The sequence below is a fragment of the Cariama cristata genome, unplaced genomic scaffold (assembly GCF_000690535.1).
Source record: "Cariama cristata isolate BGI_N322 unplaced genomic scaffold, ASM69053v1 scaffold7088, whole genome shotgun sequence".
NCBI classification, from domain to species: domain Eukaryota; kingdom Metazoa; phylum Chordata; class Aves; order Cariamiformes; family Cariamidae; genus Cariama; species Cariama cristata.
The window spans coordinates 105,961-130,041 of NW_009630590.1; the positions used below are offsets into that span (position 1 = coordinate 105,961).

At 39.8% G+C, this 24,081-nt stretch overlaps 1 protein-coding gene across 1 annotated transcript in view; it reads right to left on the reverse strand.

Moving 5' to 3' along the window:
• The window catches only part of EYA2 (EYA transcriptional coactivator and phosphatase 2), a 60,195-nt gene that overhangs the window by 28,764 nt on the left and 7,350 nt on the right, over positions 1 to 24,081 (reverse strand). Inside the window, exons 4-8 of the mRNA XM_009705603.1 lie at positions 22,510 to 22,626; positions 6,604 to 6,671; positions 4,474 to 4,651; positions 2,719 to 2,846; positions 2,131 to 2,214 (exon numbers count right to left, since the gene is read on the reverse strand). Coding sequence (XP_009703905.1) covers positions 2,131 to 2,214; positions 2,719 to 2,846; positions 4,474 to 4,651; positions 6,604 to 6,671; positions 22,510 to 22,626 — 575 coding nt within the window. The remainder of the gene's footprint in view (positions 1 to 2,130; positions 2,215 to 2,718; positions 2,847 to 4,473; positions 4,652 to 6,603; positions 6,672 to 22,509; positions 22,627 to 24,081) is intronic.

Consider the following 24,081-nt stretch of genomic DNA (forward strand, 5'->3'; position numbering starts at 1 on the left):
CTGGTTCACTTGTACTTGATAGTTCAGCTCACTTAAACATTTTTGAATTGTGTTACTATTTAATGGTTCCCAGGACAGTCTGTCTGAGTATGCTGTATTTCCCTCTTGGTTTAAGGTTTGTTCCAAAGCCCACCAAAGCCTCTGGTTGTCTTTGGATCAAGCAGTTAGCCTATAATACTTTTATAACACAATCATTTCCCTTATAGGAAAGCCCTGAGGAATTTAATACTGATGAAACAAATGAAGAACTATGAAAAAAAATCCTTCTAGAGAAGTTTCTCAAAGAGCCTGTTGTAACTTAATAGAAAAGGTGATTCATTCATTCAAAAAAAAAATTTGTTTGTATCATTCTTTACATTTGTATAAAGGAAACAGCCAACAGAATTTTGTCATTTCATACCTTTAAAGGCCTTCCAAAGCAGACAATCCCCTGAGTTTCCATTTTCCTGTTTTCCTCTCTCCCTAGTCCGTTTTGCAGGCTGCTGATCACGAGTGCCCTGTCTTGGCCTAACTCTGCTGTCACGGCCGATGGGAACAGCTCGGCTGCTGGTGACTACTTCTGATAAACCCTCTCTGGCTCCACTCCCTGACCCCACTTCATCCCCACAGCAGCTGCTCTAGAGATGGCAGCTTCTGCCTTTGTGGCAGCCCATCAGCACGAGCTCACGGGTACTGTGGTGGCAGGGCTTCTGACCTCCACAGGTCCATCACACCCCTCGGTCCATCCCCATCTGCCCCCATGCAGTAGATCCAAACCCCACACCCTCTAAACTTGTGCAGGAGGCAGCAGATGAAGGCATCCGCTTCAGAGTTTTTATGCTAGGACAAAATCAGCCCATTAAGGCAATTCTCCATATGAATACTGCAGCTCCTACCCAATGCTAAGCAGGGCCACATAGCAGATCTCCGCAGTGTAAGTTTATGTTTCCTGATCCTGCCTAATTCTATTTTTTGCAGGCAGTAGGTTTGAGCTTACACATGTATACCTCAGACTACCTCGTTCATTACATTCCCTGGGAAAAGTAACCGCTTCAATTACCTTGTACAACATGGGTCTGAATAAATCCCTGCTTGGAAACACGTGCTTGGTTTTCAGAGGGTGCTGTTAGAAGTGTTAGCAGCATTCCAAGTGCTGCAGTAGACTTCCACACCACAAACACCATTTTATATCCTTTACAACTGTGCACATCTAACAGCGAACAATAAATCTATCTTGCTAATTACACATTCAGCTTGTTATAACCATCATAAAACAAGTACAGCTGGTAAAGCCATGAAATGATGTCAAATCATATTTCTGCCTTTTAGAAAGAGGCAGGGTTATTTTGCAGTCTCCTGATGAAGCTGACTGTTCAAAACCATGTGTGGAAACAGCTGCCAACTAGGTCATCCACCTTTAATTAGGTAATGATATTGTCTTTTTTCCTACCCATTTAGAAGTGTTTGACATTCTGTAATTCAAAGTGACCTAAGTGTTTATCATAAAAAGCTGCCTTAGGAAGAAATTGAAGCACATGGTACTAAATCCAAGAGTCAGCGTTTTCTCCTTAGCAGCCAAGTTCAGTCTGTTCAGCCACAGAGAGTTACATAAAAAATGGAATTGCCTGCATTTCAAAGAGGGTATCTAAAGTATGGATAGCTAAAGATATGGTTCCTAAAATCCCTTAAAAATGTGAGCTTCAGCAGCCATGTGGGAAGAAGCAGCAGTACTCTTCATGGCAACCTAGACTGACAAACACAAAATCTCTCTTCTAAAGTTGTCTGAGATTCATAAGAAAACACTGGTCTAACAAAAAATGTGTTACCTCATTCAGACTAGAGTTAATGCTGTCTGGCTGCTTGATAGGCTCTTTCTTGCAGGAGACAGACATTGAAAGAACATCCTGATGTCCTATCTAGCAGCAGCTGAACAATACAAGCTTTTGAAAAAACAAGGGGCTACTTGCAACATGAAAGGGAGGTAAATTAAATTTTCACATGTTAGAAGGAAATACCACAGGACATATTTATAAAAATGTGTCTGAATAAAATTGGCAGCATCTGTTTGAAAAGCTGTCTCATTAGCTGCCCCCACAGTTCCCGATGCAATTTGGCTGGACAAGCAGTAATGCTAAAAAAATTAAATTTTACCTTCCCATATCTGGATGCAAAGGTTCCCGTGAGTAAGGAGTGAAAAATAATTATCGTCTCATCCAAATCCCACACAAACACACGCTGTGATGACAGACAGGGTGGAAAAAAGAAATACAGTTACATATTAAGCAATTGCAAGAATTCGTTCAGTCAGGAAGTATGTCCTGTTGGACTAGAGCTTTTTAAGATCTCAAATCCATTTCGAGCGCTGACTGTGGATGCTTTGTGAAAGCAGGCAAAATGAAACATCAGGAATTTTGGAACTATGTGTGTGCTGGTCATCCTGAGAGTCTGCTCTCCTAACAACCACAGAAATCCTCTGTTGTATGTCAAGTCAGGGGAACAAAACAGCAGACTTATAAAAAATCCAAAGGAACAAAACCCGTACATATGAAGAATAGTTTGAGATGCTGATAATATAGAAATCGAGCAATTATTTTGACTACTCATGTCTGTAGGCTCCAGATACAATACTGATTTTATTCTGGCTCTTACAACTCACTAGTCTGATGGTGGGATTTGCTAACAGATGCAACTGTTTGTCTTTGCTGGATATACTAAGGGAATATAAATTAAAGTTATTACCTCAATCTCACTGTCAGCAGTAGGGGAAGGATCGTTGCTTCTTTTTGATCGGGCTCGTACCTTGCCATCTGACCCTCTGTGATGTCTATCTGTTTCTACATCTTTTGCTGGTGTTGTTGAATATTCCCCTATTATGAAAAAAGAAATTCCATTGTAAACTTAAATTTTGTACCATATCATTGTAATTAAAGCATGAAACCTTTTAATGGAGAGCATTAGACACATTGTGAAAACACCATCAGAAAATCTTATTCTTTTCATGTCAATAAGCTGACATTGTTAGAGAAATAACTTTTAACTCCTAAGATTTGTTAAAACAATTTAAAAAAATCACCAAGACTGTATATATAACATTTTAAAATAGGCGTATCACTTCAAAAACCTTATCATATTTTTCATTGAAAACAAAAAAAAGCAGCTCTTTGAATTTTACTACCCCCTGCTTTTCAAGAAATTAGAAAGGCAATGGAAAGGGAAACCAAGATCAATTCAACTTCTGAATTTTTTTTTTAATTTGATGAATGCTCATGATTAAAAATATATTTTCAACATCAACTTGTATTTAAAAACACAGAACTAGCCTGTTTAGCCATATTCCATTTCACAGAGGATGGTATTTTAGAAATAACTAAGAAGAGACAGTCAAAGGTGAAATTTCCCTTCTAGAAAGTATCTGTCTTGATTGGCTTGAGTTTCATAAACCTGTTTGGATTTCACTTACCTTACATTAGAAATCCTTTTCAAACCTTTTCACTTTGCTAAGTCGTGGCCTCTCCAGCTTCCTAGAATAATCATATTCTTCTTCAGAGAAGTCCGCATTGTGCCTAACAAGCCTTTTTGAAATCTCCCTTTCTCAAAAAGGCTGAGATAAGATCTAAGGAACAGAAAATCCTCCAACTGCTTTTAGAGCATCTGTGATCACTTCTTTTTAAAAACCAATATTAGTTTATTTTTCTTTTAGAGCAACCACAGATGTTCAGATTTGTTTCACAAGTCAGCAGACCTACAATGGGCGTATACTGTGATCATCCACAAATTATGTGGTGTTTTATATAAATGTTATTGCATGCCAATGAAAACTTCAGTAGGGAAGTGATATCTGAAGATTGTACTTGAATAGTACATTGGAGGATCATAATCTGTCAGAAATTCCATAAACCATTTAAGCTTTGAGACTTTAAAAATTAAGCACTCAAAGAGAGGCCACAAATTTTGAAGCCCTTTTGCATGGAATTCATCTTGAACTTTCAACTTCGACAAACAGTTTGTGGTGATTTTTTGAAGAGGAACTTTCTCTGGGTGTACTTATTTATGAATGCATGTATTACATGTTGTTTTAAGAGGTAAATATAAACCTTGACAGAGACATGGGCTAAAAAGTCACCAGACAATCAGGAAACTCTGGGGCTTTTTCAGAGCATGGCTGTTTGTTTTGAATTCATTGCTACCCACATTAGTCCTCAGTACTGATCTGGGTTCTGTATGTAATTGTTTTATCTTTCTGTACTACCTTCAGAGGAGATAAAACCTCACATACTCATGAAAATGACACAGGATGGTTTTAGAGAGTTTGGATGTTCTAATCTCTTCCCAAACCCCCGTGTTGCACCATGTAAGCAGAATTGTTAAGTGCTAGGAAATCTGATTTATTGACGTAAATATATGTATTTTTAAAAATTCCAACAACAAGGTTACAGTGTTTATGTCTACAGGTGGCTAAGACTGCCAAACTGAAAACGGAAGAGATGCACCTACCAGACAGTGATTCTGTGCTCTGACTGGTGATATTGTGAGAAGACTCCTGCAGAGAGTAAGTGGAGGTTGGGATGGCTGAGGGGCTGATGCTGTTTGCAGACACATATGGAGAGTTGTAGGAGGAGCTGTAATACTGTGAGTATTGGCTTTGAGGAAAGCTTGGGTACGATGAATATTCCTTTGAGGAAAAAAGAAACATCTAACTTTTGCGTATCTGGTTTTATCTTATAAACGAGTAAGGCACCACAAAGGCAGTGTTATCTATGCATGCAGCAAGGCATGGTTCAGGAATATTTCACTAAAGAATCATGTTTCCTTCACTTTCAAAATTACATTTCCGCTTCTCCCAATACTCCTATTTTATTATGATCAACTAATCAACAAGAGGTCAGAAATCAGGTGAATTCTGCTTTTTCTATAGGATTTTAGTTATCAGAGCTGACACATTTTGTGTTACAGAGTTCAACAATTTTATACAGGAGTGAAGTAGGGTGGCTTTTTGAAAAGGGCTGTGATGGAACACATAGTCTCTGTAAACAACAAAATACCTAAGAAATAAGAAGAACAGAATAAATAATTGGGTGAGGGGAGGAGCAAAACAGGCTGCATTTTCCCATTATCAGCAACACTTTCTGATCAGCTGTTAGAATAGGTTACAAAAATGAAAAAAAAAAGTAGCAATTGTTTTGCAGAAATACTCATAGTTGAGATTGTCCAACTATCTCAGCAATAACTAAATGCCTGAGTGATTTTTCCCTACCTACAGAAAAATGAACTAAAAATATGAGGTGCAAGTGACCCTGGGAAGCTGAAGTTATCACAAAACCCTTTGTCCTGATTTTAACCAACTTCATACCATTATCCTCATATGTTCTTTTTTTTGTGAGAAGCAGGACACTGGAATAGATTAGAACACTTCTCTCTGGACAATTAAAACATAGTTTGATTTGTTTCTTTTCATTTTAATTGCAATTCTTGCTCTTGTCCATCTATTTGCTCTGTCAGATAGAGAACTGTATTCATGCTCTGGGGACTGTCTTTCAGCAAAAGGTTTTTATTTCCTCAGAAATGCTAATTAGTCTCTAGTATTAAATAAAATTAAATAATAAATAGTCTTTAGAAAGACTAAAAGCACTTTCCTCCCTAACAGCTTACATCTTTGTCTGTGACACAGCTATTTCATTAACTTTCAGTCACCAGGGAGCTCTCAAGAACAGACTCAAGTTGTCATAATAACAATTAAACTGAAAAAGAAATGAGAGAATTTCATTGTTTTCTCTTAAAGAATATCACAAAATAAAGAAAACAGCCCAATTATTTTTCCCCTTTTTAGGTAACCTCCATACTTCAATCATATGCACTTTTATCAACAAATGCTCATGTTTTTAGCCAAAACTGAAGTAATAGAGAAATTGTCCACTATTGTCATTAAAAATACAAGTCAACAATCACTTTACAAACAAGGAATGGAAATTATTGGCCAACCAAAACGTGTTTTCCAGGACATTGTACTCATTTGTTTAGTCCTGTCAAGGAGAGCCATTTGCTTCGGAAAAACATCTGTCTTGTGTATATATGTGTGCTGTTTATTTATACACACACATTTATCAAGGTATCTGAAGCATGAAGCCCATAGACAGGTGTGTTCTCAAAGAAGGAAGTGCACAGACAGCTCATATGGCTTAATATTCATCAGGGCCTGCCATCACCTCTTTCAAATTGTTCACATTTATTACACAGAGCCAAGACAGCAGACAACAGGACCATGGAAGTAGAGCTCTCTGCAGAGGATAGAAAATGTATCTGACAGTTGTAAGATGGTAGAGGAATGATAAAACTCCTGGCACTGCTACAGCAGCACAGCAGAGACTGCCGGGGCATCCTCCTCCTGCAAGGACTGCACTCTGTGCAAGCGTGTGTATTGATACACAGGTCTTAAAATTCAGGAAGATACCTAGAAGTCCAGCAAACGGACAGGCCACAAGAGTAGAGCAGAATGATGTTCAGCAAAACACATGGCAGTACCTTCCTTAAATATATGGAAACACCAGAATAATGTCTCTGATCCACCCATCTTCCAAGTGTTTTAAGTAAGTGACAAGGTTGCCAATAATAAAGGCTGAACCATACCTGATGCACAGCACTGAATCCTGCAGAATTTGCCAGGCCATTGGCTCCCTGGTAAATCCCTGTTGTGCCTTAGGGGAAGAGTATCACAGTCATAAAACACGCCAGCAAACAAAGTAACAGAACATATTAATACAAATAATTTCCAACAGGAAGTAAAGTACTGGCTCACTAGAAAAAAAGCCTACGACAAATCTTGACAAATACAGGCTGTAAAGACTTAGGGCTATTACTGAGGTCTGCTTACTGAAAAATATTCAAAGACAACCATTACATACACTAAAACAAACACTTATGGAGCTGGGAAACTAAGCTGGAAAACAAAGATTCAACCTAAATTTAAAATTCAGTTCCTTCTTTTTGCAATAAATAATGGAAAAGTATGTTTTATCATCTTCTGTAGGAAAACCCTTCAGATCATGTATACAAGCACACACACACTCTTTCATGCATAGGTATGTCCTGGAATCTGTCCTTATAGCCCAGGTACCTGGGAATTCTTGGAAGACTTTGAAAATTTGTTCCCTGGTTTTGATATCACAAACATAAGATATTGCTGAAATTTCTGGGGCAGCAGAGAACAAAAACATTGTTTCATGCTGGGATATTAGGAAGAGAAAGGACAGGTGAGTTTTACATGGTTCTGTCCCAAATGAAGCAGCTGATGTCCAGCCAGGCCTCCTTAGCTGGAGGAAGCATTACCGCAATTTTATGGGTGGAGAAGTAAAGGTTCAGAAAAGATCTACAGGAGCAGTCTTTCTTTGCCTTCCATCAAGGAAGTGGAAGGAAAGCTGCAAGCTTCCCACCCCCTGGATCCTGCACCCCTGGCAAGTTCTAGCCTTGATTTAATGCCAGTCTGTGCTGCTTTCTATTTCAAAATTTTCCATTTCACATGGGTGGAGAACTTCCTCTTGAGTTTGTGTGGCTTGATGAGAATCTATACAATAAGCCTTCTTCCCATATTTTGCAACAGTGCTTGCTCCAAGGGCTGGCTGTTCATATACAGGAGGCAAAAGCTGGACTACGCCATATTCCATCCTAATGGAAGGTGATGGGCTCCAAAGAGCACTCAGACCCACTACTTCCACAGTGAAAGAGGTATGATTTTGGTGCTGCGTGAACACAGTGGGCTCTTGTCTGGGCTTCATTTTGTCACCTCAGTGCACCATCAGACTGAGACCTGATCAGGCACTCAGCCTTTTTTTCTTAACTGGTTTCTTACCATGTGAATGACTTTGAGCAGTGCTGTTTTAACCATGAGACTCTCTGCACGTCTTCATGTGGCAATCTTTCTCCAAAGATCCACTTGCTTGTTTTTATTTTAAGACGTCAGATTAGCTAGGCAATGGACAGCTGAACAAACTCCACTCTGCCAAGTGCAGCTACAAAGCACATGCACTGAGAAATAAATCTCAAGCCAAAAAGAAACAAGAAGGAGGACTCTGCCCTCCAGAACTAATTTTCTGCCACATGTAGTCTTTAAAAAGAAAAGGGCAGAGAGGAGGAAAAGACGGTGCAGGTGACTGCCAGATACTTGGAGGCCTGGGTCTCCCCAAACCCCTGCATGTGCTGGCTGGGGAGCCGAGCCAGTGTAGGGGGGGTCCTTCAGATGATGCCTCCTCCTGGCATTCAGCCCTCAGAGGCAACTCCAGGTGGATCAGTAATCAATCCCTCCTCTTCCCTGCAACCCATATGGGGAGACTGCCCAGAGCAGCATCCCGAAGACAGCAATGCATTCAGCTATTGGCATTTCCCCACCTCCTGCCCCCACCAGGCTTTGCTTTTCTGCAGAGTTTTTCAAAAGGCACGAGTATGCAGCAGGATGAATATATTCCTGTGGTAACTAAGCACTTCTCACCACTGTGAAGGGGAATAATAGAGACCCAGTGCTTACAGGCAAAAACAACTTTCACAGAACACAAAACAGCTCTTGTACACCAGAGCTCAAAACAATACAGGGGGGAATTTTTGATCTTCCTAAACTGTCATTTAGAAACAATCCATCAACCTTTATTAAAGCTGTCAAGAGAGGGATGAGTTACCTCGAGGGACTCACGCTTTATGTGTAAATTGTGATGAGAACATGTTTATTGCTGTGCTACCTGCACACGATACCATAGCTTCCTGGTTTCCACAATCAGAGAGAATTAGAAAAAGAAGGAGAGATCTGCATAATTGGAAGGAACTTACTCAGAACTTTGTACCAGCTGTGCAAAGCGCATGTGTCCATGCACACACACAGGGTAGGTATGTCAGCAGGGAGAAGAGAGTAGAAACGGAGGGGTGAGAGGATGGGGAATGACTCGTGCTCCATAGCTTCCCACAGTACATTGTGATTAAACCCTATGTGGTGGATTTTACACTGTGGTGGTGTTGTTGCCATTTTAGCAGAGCTACCCCAGGTCCAAGTTCAGATATCCCTACAAGCTGCTGCAGCCTGACTCCCTCTGCCCAGGAGATTTTCAAAAGGAAGGACTGTGGTGGAGAGACAAAAACTAAACTTCTTGATTTTTTACCTGCATATTTAAATATTTGTGAAAGTGCTTAAGACTGGTATTTATATATAACCTGAAGTTCAACAGGCCTGGGAACAGGTTTTGGCAACTGAGGTTTTTCACTTATTCTGGCCCCTGTCATTGTATCCTGACCAAGTAGGAGTATCATTTGAGCATAATTTGTCTAAACTGAGATAAACCACAACTCTCTTTCTCTACCCCTACAATACTGCATTTGGAGTACGCAATCCCCACAGGGTATACCTTGAGAGCTGCTAAGCTCAGTATACCTTGGCAGCTCAGTATTGTAGCAGAAGAGTCACAGATAAAGACACTTGAGACAACCAAACAACCAAAGCTAGTAAAAACTTGGAATTTCTTCCCAGCTGAACAAGGATGAAAAGCTGCGACGGAAAAAAAAAAAATAATCAATTATCTGCATAGAAAAGAAAGTTCTTGAAGATTTAGGTTCAGCAATACTTCATTTCAACATCAACTTTTGTCTTGGGGACTAGAGTTGTCTCCCGAGGACTAAAGTAGCTCAAGTCCCTGTTCCACTTTACAGGCTAGACTAGAGAGACCACGTTTTCCATGATGCACAATCAGTTCAAATGGAAGGAAAACAAACAAGCATCACAGGCAATGAAGACAAGAATAAACCCTTGCTCTTCGTCAGCAGAGAATGAGGCCTGCTAGTTACAGTTTCTGTGAGTAGCCTTGTAGAATTCAGCAGTTCAGAACACATATCAGAACTGGCCTCAAATGTTTGCTTTTCCTCCCTAAGTTGTTAATAAGAAATAATAATTTCCGTAATAAAATGAATTCTGCCACCTGCAACTTCAGTTTTGCATCAGTAAATTTTACACAAAGAAATGTTGGAAAATTATCAACAGACCTTGCATACTGGCATTATTAATTTAGCCCTATTCCCCATGTAACCATTTTTTTCAAATGCTTTCCCAGGTAATAGCACTTCTTGTAATATTCACAGATGGATTGGAATGACATTAGAAAGCAGTGTTTATGTGGAATGGGGCACACCTAGGAAGCCTCTTGGTAAGCAACGTACACAAATGCCTGGCCCCCTCCCATTTCTGAGTGGATACTAGCCATTTCCACAGGACTTTTGCTTTCACATATATTTTTTTTTTTTCCTCACCTCTGAAGACAGTACACTATCTCAAACTGCAGCTGATTTTACATTTGCAATACTGTAGGTGTGTGAGCATGTTTCCATCTACCTTGGTAGCTCAATGTCAAGTAATTGTATTGAAATTCCTACTTGCAAATCAGAAACAAGCCTAGGATCTTTCCCTTTGGATCTTCTCCATATGGAACATGGTTCACATCTGTGTTCAATCAAACCAGTTGCTAAATGTCACAATGCCCTCATTCACAGGTAGCTTAAAGAACATTTAGCTGGTAATAAAACAATCTCTACTCGGACTCTAGAGTAGAATAGCTCTTCAGATATATGGTACTGTAAATGTTCCTGTAAAGTATGTATATCACAAACACACTTGCATGAAAAGACACCGCATAAAAGGCGTGCATATGCTGTACATATTCAGTGCCACGACTTTTCCTTGATAAGTAGATGTGGCCTTTCTCTATATGAGTGTCCAAGGGCAACATGTATAGAGAAACTCTTTGTAAGCTGATTGATGGTACATTCCTGTTCTCAAACAGATGGATTTAATTTGCTATTTTCCCTTCATTCCCTATTTATTTTAAAAATCTATGCCATGGTCAATGATAATTTCAATAGTGTGTGATCTGGACTGTGCTCCTGCAAAAACTTTCATGCCAGCTTCTCCTTCCGCTCAGTTTCTCCCTTTCTGTCTTTCAATCACTGCAATAACAGGTTGCATTTTCCCCCCTCCTTTCCAGGTAACAGCAAGTAAAGAAAATAACAGAATATTCAGTTATTTTCAGTATCTTCAGAACAAAGCTCTGGCATTGCTACAAAAAAGTTTTCTTTCAGCTTATGAATACACAGTATGACACAGGAATACTGGTGTCTCAGGGAGTTGTGATTACAGAGACAGGATGGGCTTGTGGTATAGTTCAGATCAATACCACAGCAAGCTTTGAAAATCAGGTTTGTGTCCTTGGATTTCACAGGTCAGAGGGGCCCTGACATCATGGAGGTATTCTCCAAGTGTCTTGTACTGCTCGAAAGAGAATAAGCTGCTATATTTAGATGAACAGATGGTCCACACTTCCAGTATTCAATGAAATACTCAACAATCAAAGGAGGAGATAGCCAGGTTCAACACAGATGGACAGCAGGGCACTTATCACAGCTCTCTGGGTAGCCAGCCAGCAGCAATTGTGAATCCATGAACACTCAAAAGATGGAACACTGGACTGAGATGAGGGTGTTCAGAGGGCGGCTACCATGGGCACTTCTGAATATGCTTGAAATAGAACAACAAAGCTTAGATCCCAGTGTTTCCTCTAACTTGTACACGAATCGCACAGCGGTTTCAGGGAGAGTTCTCTCAAAGGATTATTTGATCACTTAGCACTAGTAAAATAAATGCCTACAGGGTTCAGCTGAATTGCATGGTATTTTACAAGCTTGCATATAATGGCTTGTGTATTCTTACATCAGCAAGCTGTTTTCCTACAGGAAACAATGCTGACTGTGAGTGATGCAAGGAAAGGCCTTAGTCTAACTCCCAGCAGAGTGTGCGTTACTCTACGCTATGAAGAACATCTGGCTGAAGACTTGCATGGTCATTCAGAAAGGTTCTTTGCAGTGCTTTAGCTCTCTGACAAGCTAATGTTTCCTGCAGTAAATATTGCCTTCTCCAAGCTGCTACTTTTTAGTGAGAGGTTAAGCACTCATCAAAATTACCTCCCACCAGCTATACTCCAGTGCCTTGTAAGGTTCCAAATCCTACAACATCTGCCTGCATTTATTGGGCAAGAAAACTCATAAAATGTTGCATGGCTGTCAGCTGTGGAGGTATTTCAAGACTATCTGACCTGTTAAAGGACAAGAAAAACTCAACCCATATGTACTTTGCAGCGTATTGCTCAACTGTTTGCCATTAGGCATAATGAACCCTTCCCCAAAAACAGTCTTATATTTCTGTCTGGAAGAGCTCAGACAGTATAGGGAAGAGCACACTATATTAACTGAGATGAAAAGCATGATTCTACAATGTTATAGCACTTGACATTGGCAGTGTCTGTTAAAGGACACTGCTCCCAGAAGCATATGAACACCTCCTACAGATAATACTCTCAGATATGCAACCCATTTAAAATATGTCCATTTGTCTCTCACTGCAATCCCATTCAGTCCTGCTAGCCTGACCAGGTGTTCGAGGGCACTCTGAATGGTGATATAAAACACATTTCATGCTACAGTTTTCCTGAGTCAAAGCTCTTCCCCTGCTGCCTGCTTCTGGGAGCACTCAACCCACAGAGCCTCAAAGAGCTTTAATAAGTGATGACCAGAGCAGTTTTAAGGGCCTGGCTTTTACCATCCTTTTGAGCCTGGTCACCTGTATAGCTCAATCCAGCTCAACAATTGTGTTGAAAATGCTGAGATGGTTTATATTTACTCTCAGGATTTGAACCATGGGAAAGCAATTAAATTTTATTATATTTTGAGAAAGTGTTCCTTTTAACCGCTCCTATCAAATGATGCTGCAGCTATAGAAGGAAATCACACTGGATTATCTGCAAAAACAAATCACAAGGAAATGTTTTGGGCCAAAAAGTGAACATCCTTACAATAACTATGTAGACTGTTTCTGTGCAATCCTTTGTTGCAAAAACAACCAACAAAACTGACTATTTCGGTGATTCCATGGACACCAAAGATTAAAGATTCCTCCAGCTGCAGTTTCATCCTGGACACAATCCTCCACTGACAGATAACACGACATGATAAAGGAAAGCTGGATTTGCTGCCTCCTGTGCTGTTTAGTGGCTACAAGATTCCAGTTCCCAGGTCAGCATTAAAATCTAACTGGCCCTGTAACATCTGTTGTCATGCAACTGGGGCTAAAAATCTGGCCTGTGAGCATAGCCACATATTTAGCAAGTCCTTTCCCCTTGAGCAAGGTGAATCTCAAAATACCAATGGAAAAGAAAAGAGCGAGCTGGGCAGCAAGTCTCCGCTCTCTGAGCCATTACTTAGGATCATGGTAACTCTCAACAGAACAGTCTAGAGCCAGGCATTTGCCCCAAGGCTTTTCGAGCCCCTCTCTGCACTGCTTCAGTACTGCAGTGCCTCTAGAAAAAAACAACTACCATAGTGGACAACAGTGGATGCTCAGAGCAAAGGGTAAGGAACAGGACAAAAGCAGAGTGATTTTTGCCCCGCTACCGCCTTGTCAGCTTCAACTAATCTGCCAGTTACAGACTTTCTAAGCCAAGTTTATATCCTCCTCTTTTTATCTTTAATAACTGCCAATGGACTCATCTTCAGACAGTGCAGGTATTCTCGTAGTTCTAGAGGTCACAGTATTATAGTGTAGAAGTTTCAGTGTTTAAACCCTGCCAATATAAATAGAAAGTGCATTCAAATTACATACAAAAAAGCCCATGCAAGAGCGTTATCGAATGCCAGCACAGCAGTTAAGAAACTACTGAGTTGCACAGCCAGTGCTATCTGAAGCAGGGTCAGACCTTGTTTGTCCACAAATATCAACACAGTCTTTGGTCATATGACTGCATTCTAATCTTTCCACCAGAGCATTACCTCACACAGTGCCCGGAAGTGAGATACAACAGAAAGCAGTACCAATACTGCATCAGCATCATGAATCTGATGTTTCCTACCTTTCAAGTGCTTGACTAGCCAGGTATGAGGTTTCTTGATATGATTTTTATATGTAATTTTACACTAGCTCTTCTATTGCCTTCTAGATATTTTCAAGAAAACACTATTAGGTATACTGAATCAATTATTGAGTGAAGCTTCTGTAACATTTTAGCATATTCTATGCCAACTGCACTATAAGCTGAATAATCAAGGTTAGGTTCCTAATCTACCAAGTTTTTACCATCCCATGTTTTTTTTCTTTTTTTTTTTTACATCCTACAAAAGTTATGAAAATAAAATCCACAGACAGAAGTCTCTGTGACATCCAAACATCTGTGACTGTTTTCTACGCAGATTTTGCTCACTAACCCATGTTTTGAGTATTCTAATCTGACCTCCATAAATTGTCCTAAGATAGTCAAGGAGCAGGTTAGCAAAATGTCACTCTCCTCTTCTCTGTCAGCTCCTGCTTCCTCATCATACCATACACAAACTGTATTTTCTTTATCTAGGCCCTTCCCTATTGTCCCCCTATCTTATTGCTTCTTTCTCATTCATCACTGTCGTATCTGCTTCCATCTCCCTGATGCCATCCTCTGCAACCCTGAAGACATTCAAACAAAACTCTCAAGCTTCCTCCCACACTGCTCTTCACACTGAGAAAAGAGTTCCTCCTAAGTATTTGCAAAACTAATGTTTCAAAATACTCATTTTCTGCAATTCCTCCAGAACTTCTGACACTAGGTAGGAGGCCAAGATGCTGAAGTTACTGCTTCTAATGCAGATTAGTAGTATTATTCTTCCTTTATACTTTTCCTAACTCTTTACCCTAATCATAGTTGCAGCTATAATGTACAAACAGCATCACCACCACCACCACTGGGCAGCACTCATACATTTTGTTTCAGTGTGAACATCCAGACAGTCAGCTAAACTTTATTGATATCAAGTCTGATCTTTTGTACAGGACAACCACAGAATTTTATCCAACACTTCCTGCAGTGAACCAATGATTTGCCTTACACTCTAACATACCCTTCTAAAACTACCTGTACTAGTTCTTAAGCACAGAGATTTGGACAGATACTCTGAAATGCAGGAAACAAGTTAGAAGAACGAAGCCTCACAAAGTGCAAGCCATCTCTCCACAGCAGACAGCTGGATGTGGGCAGAGCCCTCCTCCACATATCCCTCTGGTGAAACGTCCTCTTGAGCACATCAGCAGACAGCAGATGCAAGATCCCTCCAAAGCGTATGCTCTGTCTCAGAGAAGATCCCTGGTTTTGGCTGTACCACTATACAGTTAATACCATTTTGTCATTACTTCTGAGCTTCCATGGGTGAAATTCAGCCATAAGAACCTGTGTCCCCATACCAGCTTTAAGCCTTACCACAAACCCTGGTGTTCCTCAGAGGCAAAGTCATTGACAATAAATCCCTGATGAGCTTGGACAGAGCAGAAGCTACAGATGACTTGTGAGCCCATTTCTCTCTTACAAACACACATTTGCTCCCCTAGCTTCAGGACCGTCCACCCTGGTGTCTACTCCTTCTGATAGCATATCCTCTTCCCAAATCCCTCCTTGTTTAATAATGACCAAAGAATGAGTTCTGAACGGAACCTCAAAAAAGCAGTAACTGGGAAAAATTAGAGTGGGGCTTTCTCCTTGGGTAGCAGTAGCACAGATCCTTGCAGCTTACAGTGCATCACTGTCAACACCTTTGCCTCTCCCCTTGACTTCCCTCTCCTGTAACATAGCTCATTTTAAAACAAAGTAAATGTAGCATAGTCAGCCCCTGGTGTTTAAAAATCTTTGAAAAGGAGACTGTGCTGTTATTCTGAGGAACCTTGTATTTACACTGCAAAAAGTGAGGTCTGACCCCTCCTGAAGAGAGGCCTCTCCCTGCTGACGGAGTGGAGCATAGCTTTACTGCCACAGTTTTAGACTGCAACTAATGCAAACCAGCTGTGAAGCAGAAGCTTTTGAAAGAGACTGCTCATTTTCTACTGAGGTTTTAATTTTATGAATCTAAGGCATCTGAGTGTCAGTTTGCTGAGAATATGCTCTCATTCTCCTTTATTTTCTGGGACTTCAGATGGATTCACTATCTGTATGCCAAAGCGTGATCCATGTTTCTCCAGTGTAGATTGAAATTTCCCCCCTCACACATTTCATCACTAAGTATTTAAAGAACCAAGCTTAAAATTAAACATGCCACTTCCTTTGCAAAATTCATCCATGCAGAGCTAACTATTCATGACAAATAGATATTTATGGCCTCATATTAAATATGTAATACACAAACTGGCACACAATTGCAACAAATTCAGGCAGCTCCTGGAAAAAATTTTGTCTAGATTACCCAAATGTTAACAAGAGCCAAAATGTTTCCAGCATAAGAAAAGATTTAAATTGATTAAATATTCAGATTTTACTTGGTCTCAGGCCAGGAGAACAATTCATAAGCAATTCATCCCACAAACATAAGCAACATATATAATGACTCCATTTCAAATCAGCATTGCACAAAAGAAATGCTGCTTTCTATTCATTCATTATTTGACAGCTGATCAGAATGGACTCTACAAAGAAAACAAATGCTCAGCAGTAGCAAAGAATTTCACTGCGTAGGTCTTTGGCCCCAAATTTATGTCTGTACCGAACTCAATACTGCCTTGCAATTCCTTGGCAAAGGAAAGTTATCCCAGTTACATAACTGAATTTTCCTTTGTAATGTAAAAAGTATTTTGTGGGTAGATAGATTTGGATATTTAAAACAAAAAAAAGAGTGGTGAAATCTTCTGCTGCCCAACGACAGCATCCGCAGTGGTCTTTGGCCACAGTTTTAACTGTTGTGCAACTTCACAGTTTCATACTAGCTGTCATTTTAGCGATAATAACCGAAGAGCAAGACATTGTCTAGGAATTAATGACAAGCTGAGAAGAGATGGCCTGATGTGCAATTAAGGGGTAACACATGCTCATGCAATGATAGGAAATGCTCTGTAAGTTGGCTGCTATTGCTCTCTCTGCATAGCTGATGGTCTTCTATGTTAGCTAATATGCTGGCACAGTTTTCTCTTTGTATTTTACATAGCTCATCAAATGATAAGTTTTTTATATTTGAAAGATTTCTCCCCCATCCTTAGCAACAACAAACAGTTCCCTCAATTGCCAGTTAAGACAGTAAGCTCTTCTGGGCAAAAGTTGAATCTAATATTTGTGTCTTATGTTCAATTTCTATCACTGAATAATAATTTTACCAAAAGTCTGAGCAAATCACTGAACTGCTAAATTGTCAGAAAATGTAAACTTAGAAAAATGTGTGCTAAAAAGCACAATATACTTCTAATATCTAGCCTAAGGTGTTGTTTGCAGAGTTGGTGCTCTAATTGTACACTTACATGAGGAGTGATTAAGAAAAGGCATAGACCTTGAAGCAACATTTATCTACCAGCATTAAAAATTTATCACTTTAAAAGACAAAAATCTAATGCAAGCTGTTACCTCCTCTTCCGACTCATGACTCAAAATAAGTGGCATTCTCAGACTGGCCACATACATATTTCAAATATCTTCATTTCATTATGAAATAAATTAATTTTGTAAATACAATAATAACATGAAACAACACTGTATACAGCACTGGTTAAAAAAAAAGAGGGAAAAAAGGTCACTCCTTCAGAGTAAATAAGTGAATACCAGATTTCAGTCTATTTGAATGTTACTCAGTCTGACGACATACTATCATATCCACTGTTACATGGCAATTAAAATCATTATTTCACCCTACAGTACCTTTGTGATATAGCTTCATGTCATTTTTATGAGCTCTGGAACTTGTCAATCTCATCTTTTGTATTTATACACGTGTGACATATTGCATTAGCTATTTAGCTTATAAACCCTTTCACATTTAATTTATTTTCATGCTATGGAAGCATGAAAATACATTTCCCCTTCTGGCTGGCTGTAAAATACGTTTTTTGGTTTACCACTTAATGACCAAAATAATGTTCTATCCTCGTTCTTGGTTTTTAGTGGATTCTGTTCTTGCTTGAGAATCAGGATACAGTTGATAATTGGAGTTAAAGATGACAAGCTGAAAAGCCTGCATCATCTGTGTGTGTAACGAAAATGAACCGACCTAAGAGCAGAATTTGACTTCAAAAGTACCATGTTACTGACAACAGCCATCAGGGAGGTGAGGCACCTGACACATGTATTCCAGCCAGAGTTAGTGCTGGTACCAAAGAAATATGAGAGGAAACAAACCAGTATCAACTACGTTGGCACTTACTGAAGGACAACACTTGTCCTAGAGCCCCGTGAGACAAAGTATTTGTCACCCAAGAGGTCATTTATTCCTTGGTGATTGGCGTAAGACACCTACAACGGGTGCCTATTGCTGGCCGGACCATGTAACTTATAAATGAGGGGACAGTGAGGAGGAACCACATAGGTTGCTGCACAGTCTGCTCCAGATTCACAGTCTGACCTCCCACACCTGCCTCCAGACGACTTCACTGCTCTGGGAGCTGGTTCTCAATGGAGGTAAACAATACCAAAGTTATTTCACTTATGAACTTGAGCTATTACCATGTTACAATACTTGCAGAGATTAGCTTAAGAAAGCATTTTTTTCCTCACACTTTAAAATACAGAACTGAGCAGCACACACTGCTGGAGATACCTTTCCTTGCCGATTCCCTGCACATCACCCTCTTCGAGATCTCTCAGCATGATGCAATAAACATTTTGTCCCTGAAGTGGGGGTTAAGAGCTTGACTCTTAAAGTCCCCCTGAAATCTGATTTTATAAAAATACGTAAAAAAAAATTTGCCCTTTTCAGCTGGTTTGGCCCATCAGCCAGAGTCCCTGTCTGGGTCAGCAATAGGGTGACCAAAAGGACTGATGTGAACTTGGCAAAAGTCTCTATCATCCTGGAGCTGGGTGGCACAGAGAGTTGCTTGCTCTCATCAGGGAGACAGCATGATCACCTCCCCACCCCCAAGTGCCGTGGCGTGAGAAAGCACTGAGCACACATTCCTCGGTAGCACTCAGCACAGGAAGGCTCCTGGTTTCTCACTCAAACCTTTCACTAGCACTCAGCAAGGTAAATAAACCGTATGGTCAGGGATCTTCAGGCTGTTCCTCTCATGAGCAACGAGAAGAAGGGTGAAAATATTTGTTTACAACAGGAAGACACATTTACTCCTGCTCCCTTTGCCTTGGAGTAAGCACCTGTCACTTGCAGAAACTGTTTTCATCTGTTTTCTTTTGCATTCAAGTCTTAGTGAGCTGGCTGAAATGATCTTCCTGGCATAAAAATCTGAAAAGAAGTGATTTCACCTAATACCTTAGCATCGCCCTAGGGAACATTATCTGAAAGCACTTTGGGCACATTCATGCTCATACACATATGCATGAAGTTCCTTCCAGCCTGTTTTAGTGCAACACATGGTTGCGTCACTATTGTTTGCAAGTGTACCATTTTCAAGTGCTGATGCACAAAATGTGCTTGTCTAAACCTCTCAATTGACCAAAGGGGCCATCTTAAAAACTTCAGTTCCAAGTAAATCAAGAGTTTGCCTTCTCAAACAGCTCTGAGTCTTCTAAGCTAACACAAAGCACATGTGGAAGCTGTGTTCTGGGGAAACAAAACCCAACAGAAACGTAGAATACACCAGTCTTCCAAGGCAGCAAGAGAAAATGCCAGTACTTTTGTCAATAGTGGTGTTAATAGCCATCAGTATCTAACCATATAGTAGTTAGTCAGGAGGCAGCACAGCTGCTATTGCTCTGGCAGAGTGCAGACCTAGCACTTCAGCCTATCCAAAAAGCTGTGATGCTCCAGTACCTACAACTGCTGGTAACTGCAAGCCACAGTTTTACCAAAAAGAGAAGACTTCCACTGCTGACACTGTAACACAATTTCAAGACAAGATTGGTATGTTCAAGGTTCAAAATAGAAGCCAAAACCTGAACTCCAGTTTAAAGTAGGACAGGTGAAGCTTGTAGGAGTCAAGGTGACAAAAAAAACCCCATAGGCTACAGTTTTGGGTTGGGTTTCTTTTTGGTGCCACATTCAACCCAGGTGTCTCCAGCATGTCCCATGAGACATTCAAGCCACAAAAACCACCTTAGTATTAGAGATATGTGCTCTGACAAAACGAGCACATGAAGTCTCAGCAGAGGGTCACCTGTCAGTCTTCATCTTTCTTAAATAATTTCTAGAATAAAATGGATTTTACCTTGTTTCCCAGTTTTCCTAACTGTTTAGGATTTTATTTGCTCTCAGACTGAAGTGGATGTGTCTGGCCGCCTTTCACATTCAGAGTTGAGAAGAATTGACAGAGGTGGTTTTGCAAGGGGGATAGCTAAGTGTAATGACACAAAAGGGCATTTTGCCTAGTGATTTTAAAAAAAGATCCCCAACAATATCAAAAACCAAAGTGAGAGACTTGATCTCGCTCCCCTTCCATGGCTTCTACAGGAACGTGGGAAAGCCATGCAACTCCTCTTTGGTTTTCCAACCCTTGGTAAATCTCTGAGGGAAGGACAAAGCCAAGGCAGAGCTTTATCCTTGTGTGCATTCACTTCCTTCCAGCAAAGTCACTCCCTTTGGAGTGACTCTTTTCCTCCAGTGAAACGGCCTCTCAGACACCTCATGCACATGTGGTACAGACGAACTAGCACTGTTGCCAGGAGAGCTGCTGCAGTTGTACCTGAGCTGCTTTTAAACTAGCAAATCCGGATATGTATAGCCATAGCAAGAAAGGGTGCAGCACATTTAGCCTGTGTGGCTGACGGGCATCCTGACTCCTCCCATTCACCAGCACCTAAACTGGGCAATTTCAAACTACTTGAAGTATGTTCATTTGTGCTACTATCGCATATTTGACAGTAATGAAGATATTTGCTAAGAAACCGCAAGAATATTTGCATTTCGGTCTCTTGGATTTTAACGCTTGGTTCAGTTCACGCACTCACGGCTATTCATGCTTAATGCAAGGCACTTTCAGATGCAGGTGTGCTGAGGTTTAGCAGAAGACAAAAATCTAATCTTTAGTTTTTAATAGTCAAGTTCAATACAAACACCAAAGTGGAGTCAGAATATGAGGCCTACGGGAGAGGAATGAAACTGCACTCCCAGGGGACTCCAGGTAGAGGCACAGAGATGGAGAGACATTTAAAGGATACAATCTATTTCTTAGAATATACTTATTACTCTTCTTGTATGTAATATCCTTGATAAAGCTGAAATGGTTATGCTATGGTTCCTCTCATCTGATACTGTTTCATTAGAATTTATCATCATTCTTTGCAGGATTGCCTGGATGGGTGTTTTTAAATTCAGATTAGATAGAATACATCCAAATTTTAGTACTCCCCCTCCAATCCATGCTTAATGACTCAGTAAGTCCCAGGATAATAAATGAATAAATAAATAAATAACAATCAACATAATTCACAAAGATCAGGAACAGTTCACATTGAAGGAAAAGGCACACAGAATACTAGCCAAATAATGAAAACCTGCCACATGCAGTTCAGGTTTCTGACCAACAGCACCAAAATGCTCAAAGAACTCAAATACCATGCTAGAAATTGGCTAAAGGAAATCACAAATAAAATTCCACCATTTTCATTTACTTTACACTTCTTGGCAATTCAGATTTAAACCCTTTCATGACTGACTTGGAGTTGGCAAGTCAACATTCAATCTCCTGACAGCTGGTGTTTCACACAGCTTCTCAAATGGTATGATCAGAAAAGAACTTTAAGTTTTATTTTTAGAAATAAAAATATATTCTGGCCTGTTGTTTGTTTGTACAACAAAATAAAGTGTTATAAAGCTACAAACACAAGGCATTGTCTTTGAAGCCTTAAGGGAATCCAATTGATTATTTTATAATCAATTATTATTATGACAACAATAAAATAGTTATTCTAAACTTACTAAATCCTAGCTCAGCAACCTTGAGGAAAGAACAGCTGCTTTCAGCTTCTCTCTTCTGAACCTTGTCTCGGTAGTCTGTACGTAATTAATGATGTTGGTACTTTGGGAGTTAAAACAGGTAGATGTATCTTAGCAGATATCAGTTATGTCTTAACAGTTAAAAAAATTTTTTTAGTATCAAGGCATCAGCTTTAAAAAAGAAGTTAGTGGAGAGAATATACAGCAGTTTAAGCACAGAGCAGTTTGTTCAGGACAGCGTAAGGCAGAAGCATAACAACAACAGTACTGTTTGAATGAAATGTAAAACTACCTTTGTTTTGCTTCCACTCAGAATCTACAAATTCGTACTAACACAAAAATCCCAGGAATGCAGTCATAAAATTAATTAAAAAAAAAGAAAACACCATTTCTGCAGAAAGGCAAAGCTTATATTGACTATATGTGAAGTTTTGCTAGGGTATACTAGTACTAAATCCAGTACCTCAGCCAGAAATTAATGCCTTGATGAGCAAAACAGATCTATGAAGACTTATCTCCTTTCCTATCCCGACTGCCTATACCTAAGCTTTTAATTGCAATTGCAAAAGAAGAATTGGTCTAATATGGGGGTACAGGATTTTGACGTCTCATAGCACATCCTGCAAGGCACCAAGCTGTACTCACCATGCATCTGGTATGTGTACGGCGCTTGTCCAGCAGTTGGGGTACTGAAGCTGGATCCATAGCTAAGAAACCCACTCTGTCCTGGGGAATGGCTCAAGCTGTCCTCTGTTTTGATGCCTTTGGAGTATATAGTCGGAACCAAGAGCAGAATATGAGTGTTTGTCATATAAAGGTGTAAAAAGGCAAATTTAGGAATTAACAATTTTTCAGCTAGATTTTAACCTAATAAACTTTTTTTTTCCTACACTTTCTTATTTTTTTTATTATCTGCATTACTCAAACAGGTCTCTTAAACAATACAGTCAAGTAAATTAATCACAAATAATATTTGAGTCAGGTAGATCCTGTATCCATACCTGAATGAACTTTTGCTAAGATGGGTAAACAACCATGAATAATACTGTTTTCAAAAACAATTTCTGAACAAATAGTTTTGCTTTAGAATTAAACAAACTCATTGACTCATGAACTTTCTGAATGGTTATCAGATGCAAGCAATGACTAACAAAGCAAAAGGACCTTCAGCAAAATAACCTCAAGACTTTTGTTCTCAACAGAGTTATCTTTAACTTGCATGGTATTTTCAGCTTTGGTAGCAAAATATTTATTGGCAAGTCATACAAGAGGGTTATCATCTATTCAGTTAGATATAACGTACAGTTCAGGAACAACAGGTAAGCCCTGAAACCAGAAAAGTATTTTCATTACTAAGATCAGGCAATTAAACTGAAAATTTACAGGGAGAACAGCAATAGCTGAATTAAACATTGCAAGATGAAACCTTTGCTGGTAGTGAAAGGGGTTGATATTTTATTCTAAGACGCTGCCGAGATTGTACAGCTGTATTATTAAAATAAACAGCTGAAAGGTGCATCTTATTATGAACCCTTTGGGCATGATCCTTCCCTCCTCTGCATGCCTATTTGCACAAAACAAAAAATGGCCATTGGACACACCCGGAATGCTGGGACTAAACAAAGACCCTGTTGATGTTCTGGCCTTGGATTTACACGCTTCTCAGGCTGCTGTCATCTTTTAGCACTTTTAGGCAAACTTGCCAAAAAGACAAGTTGAATTCACATGCCCTTCACCAAATATGCTGTTTTCTAGCTTAATGACTCTTAAAAGCAACATTTCTGCATTTGCTCAGGTTGGGAATAAGTTCTCCCAGATAATGTTTTCTCTAATAAAAATAACTTTTTAGCTTTAGGTGAGAATAGCTGCAATGCAATTTGAGTACAAGTTAGCAACAAGATGACAATGCTGCATTGTGAAACACAGGAAGTTTATTTGGACAGTGAATGAACATGTGTTGGTGCAAGCGTCGGGCTCCATTACTGCTGGGGAAGTGAGGATATTTGCAAGTGTGTGCCGAGAAGCTGCTTTTCATAACATCCCATGCTTTTCAATTACATCAGCAGTTCGCATGTGAGCATTCAACCTACCCCAGCTACAATTAATCATCAGCGAATGGGCCTTTTTGGAAGTCTAAAAATTGTTGTCAGACAGCGAAATAACTTAGCACCAAATTAATTTCCACACAACGTTCTGTTTTGTCTAGAAACTGGCTGA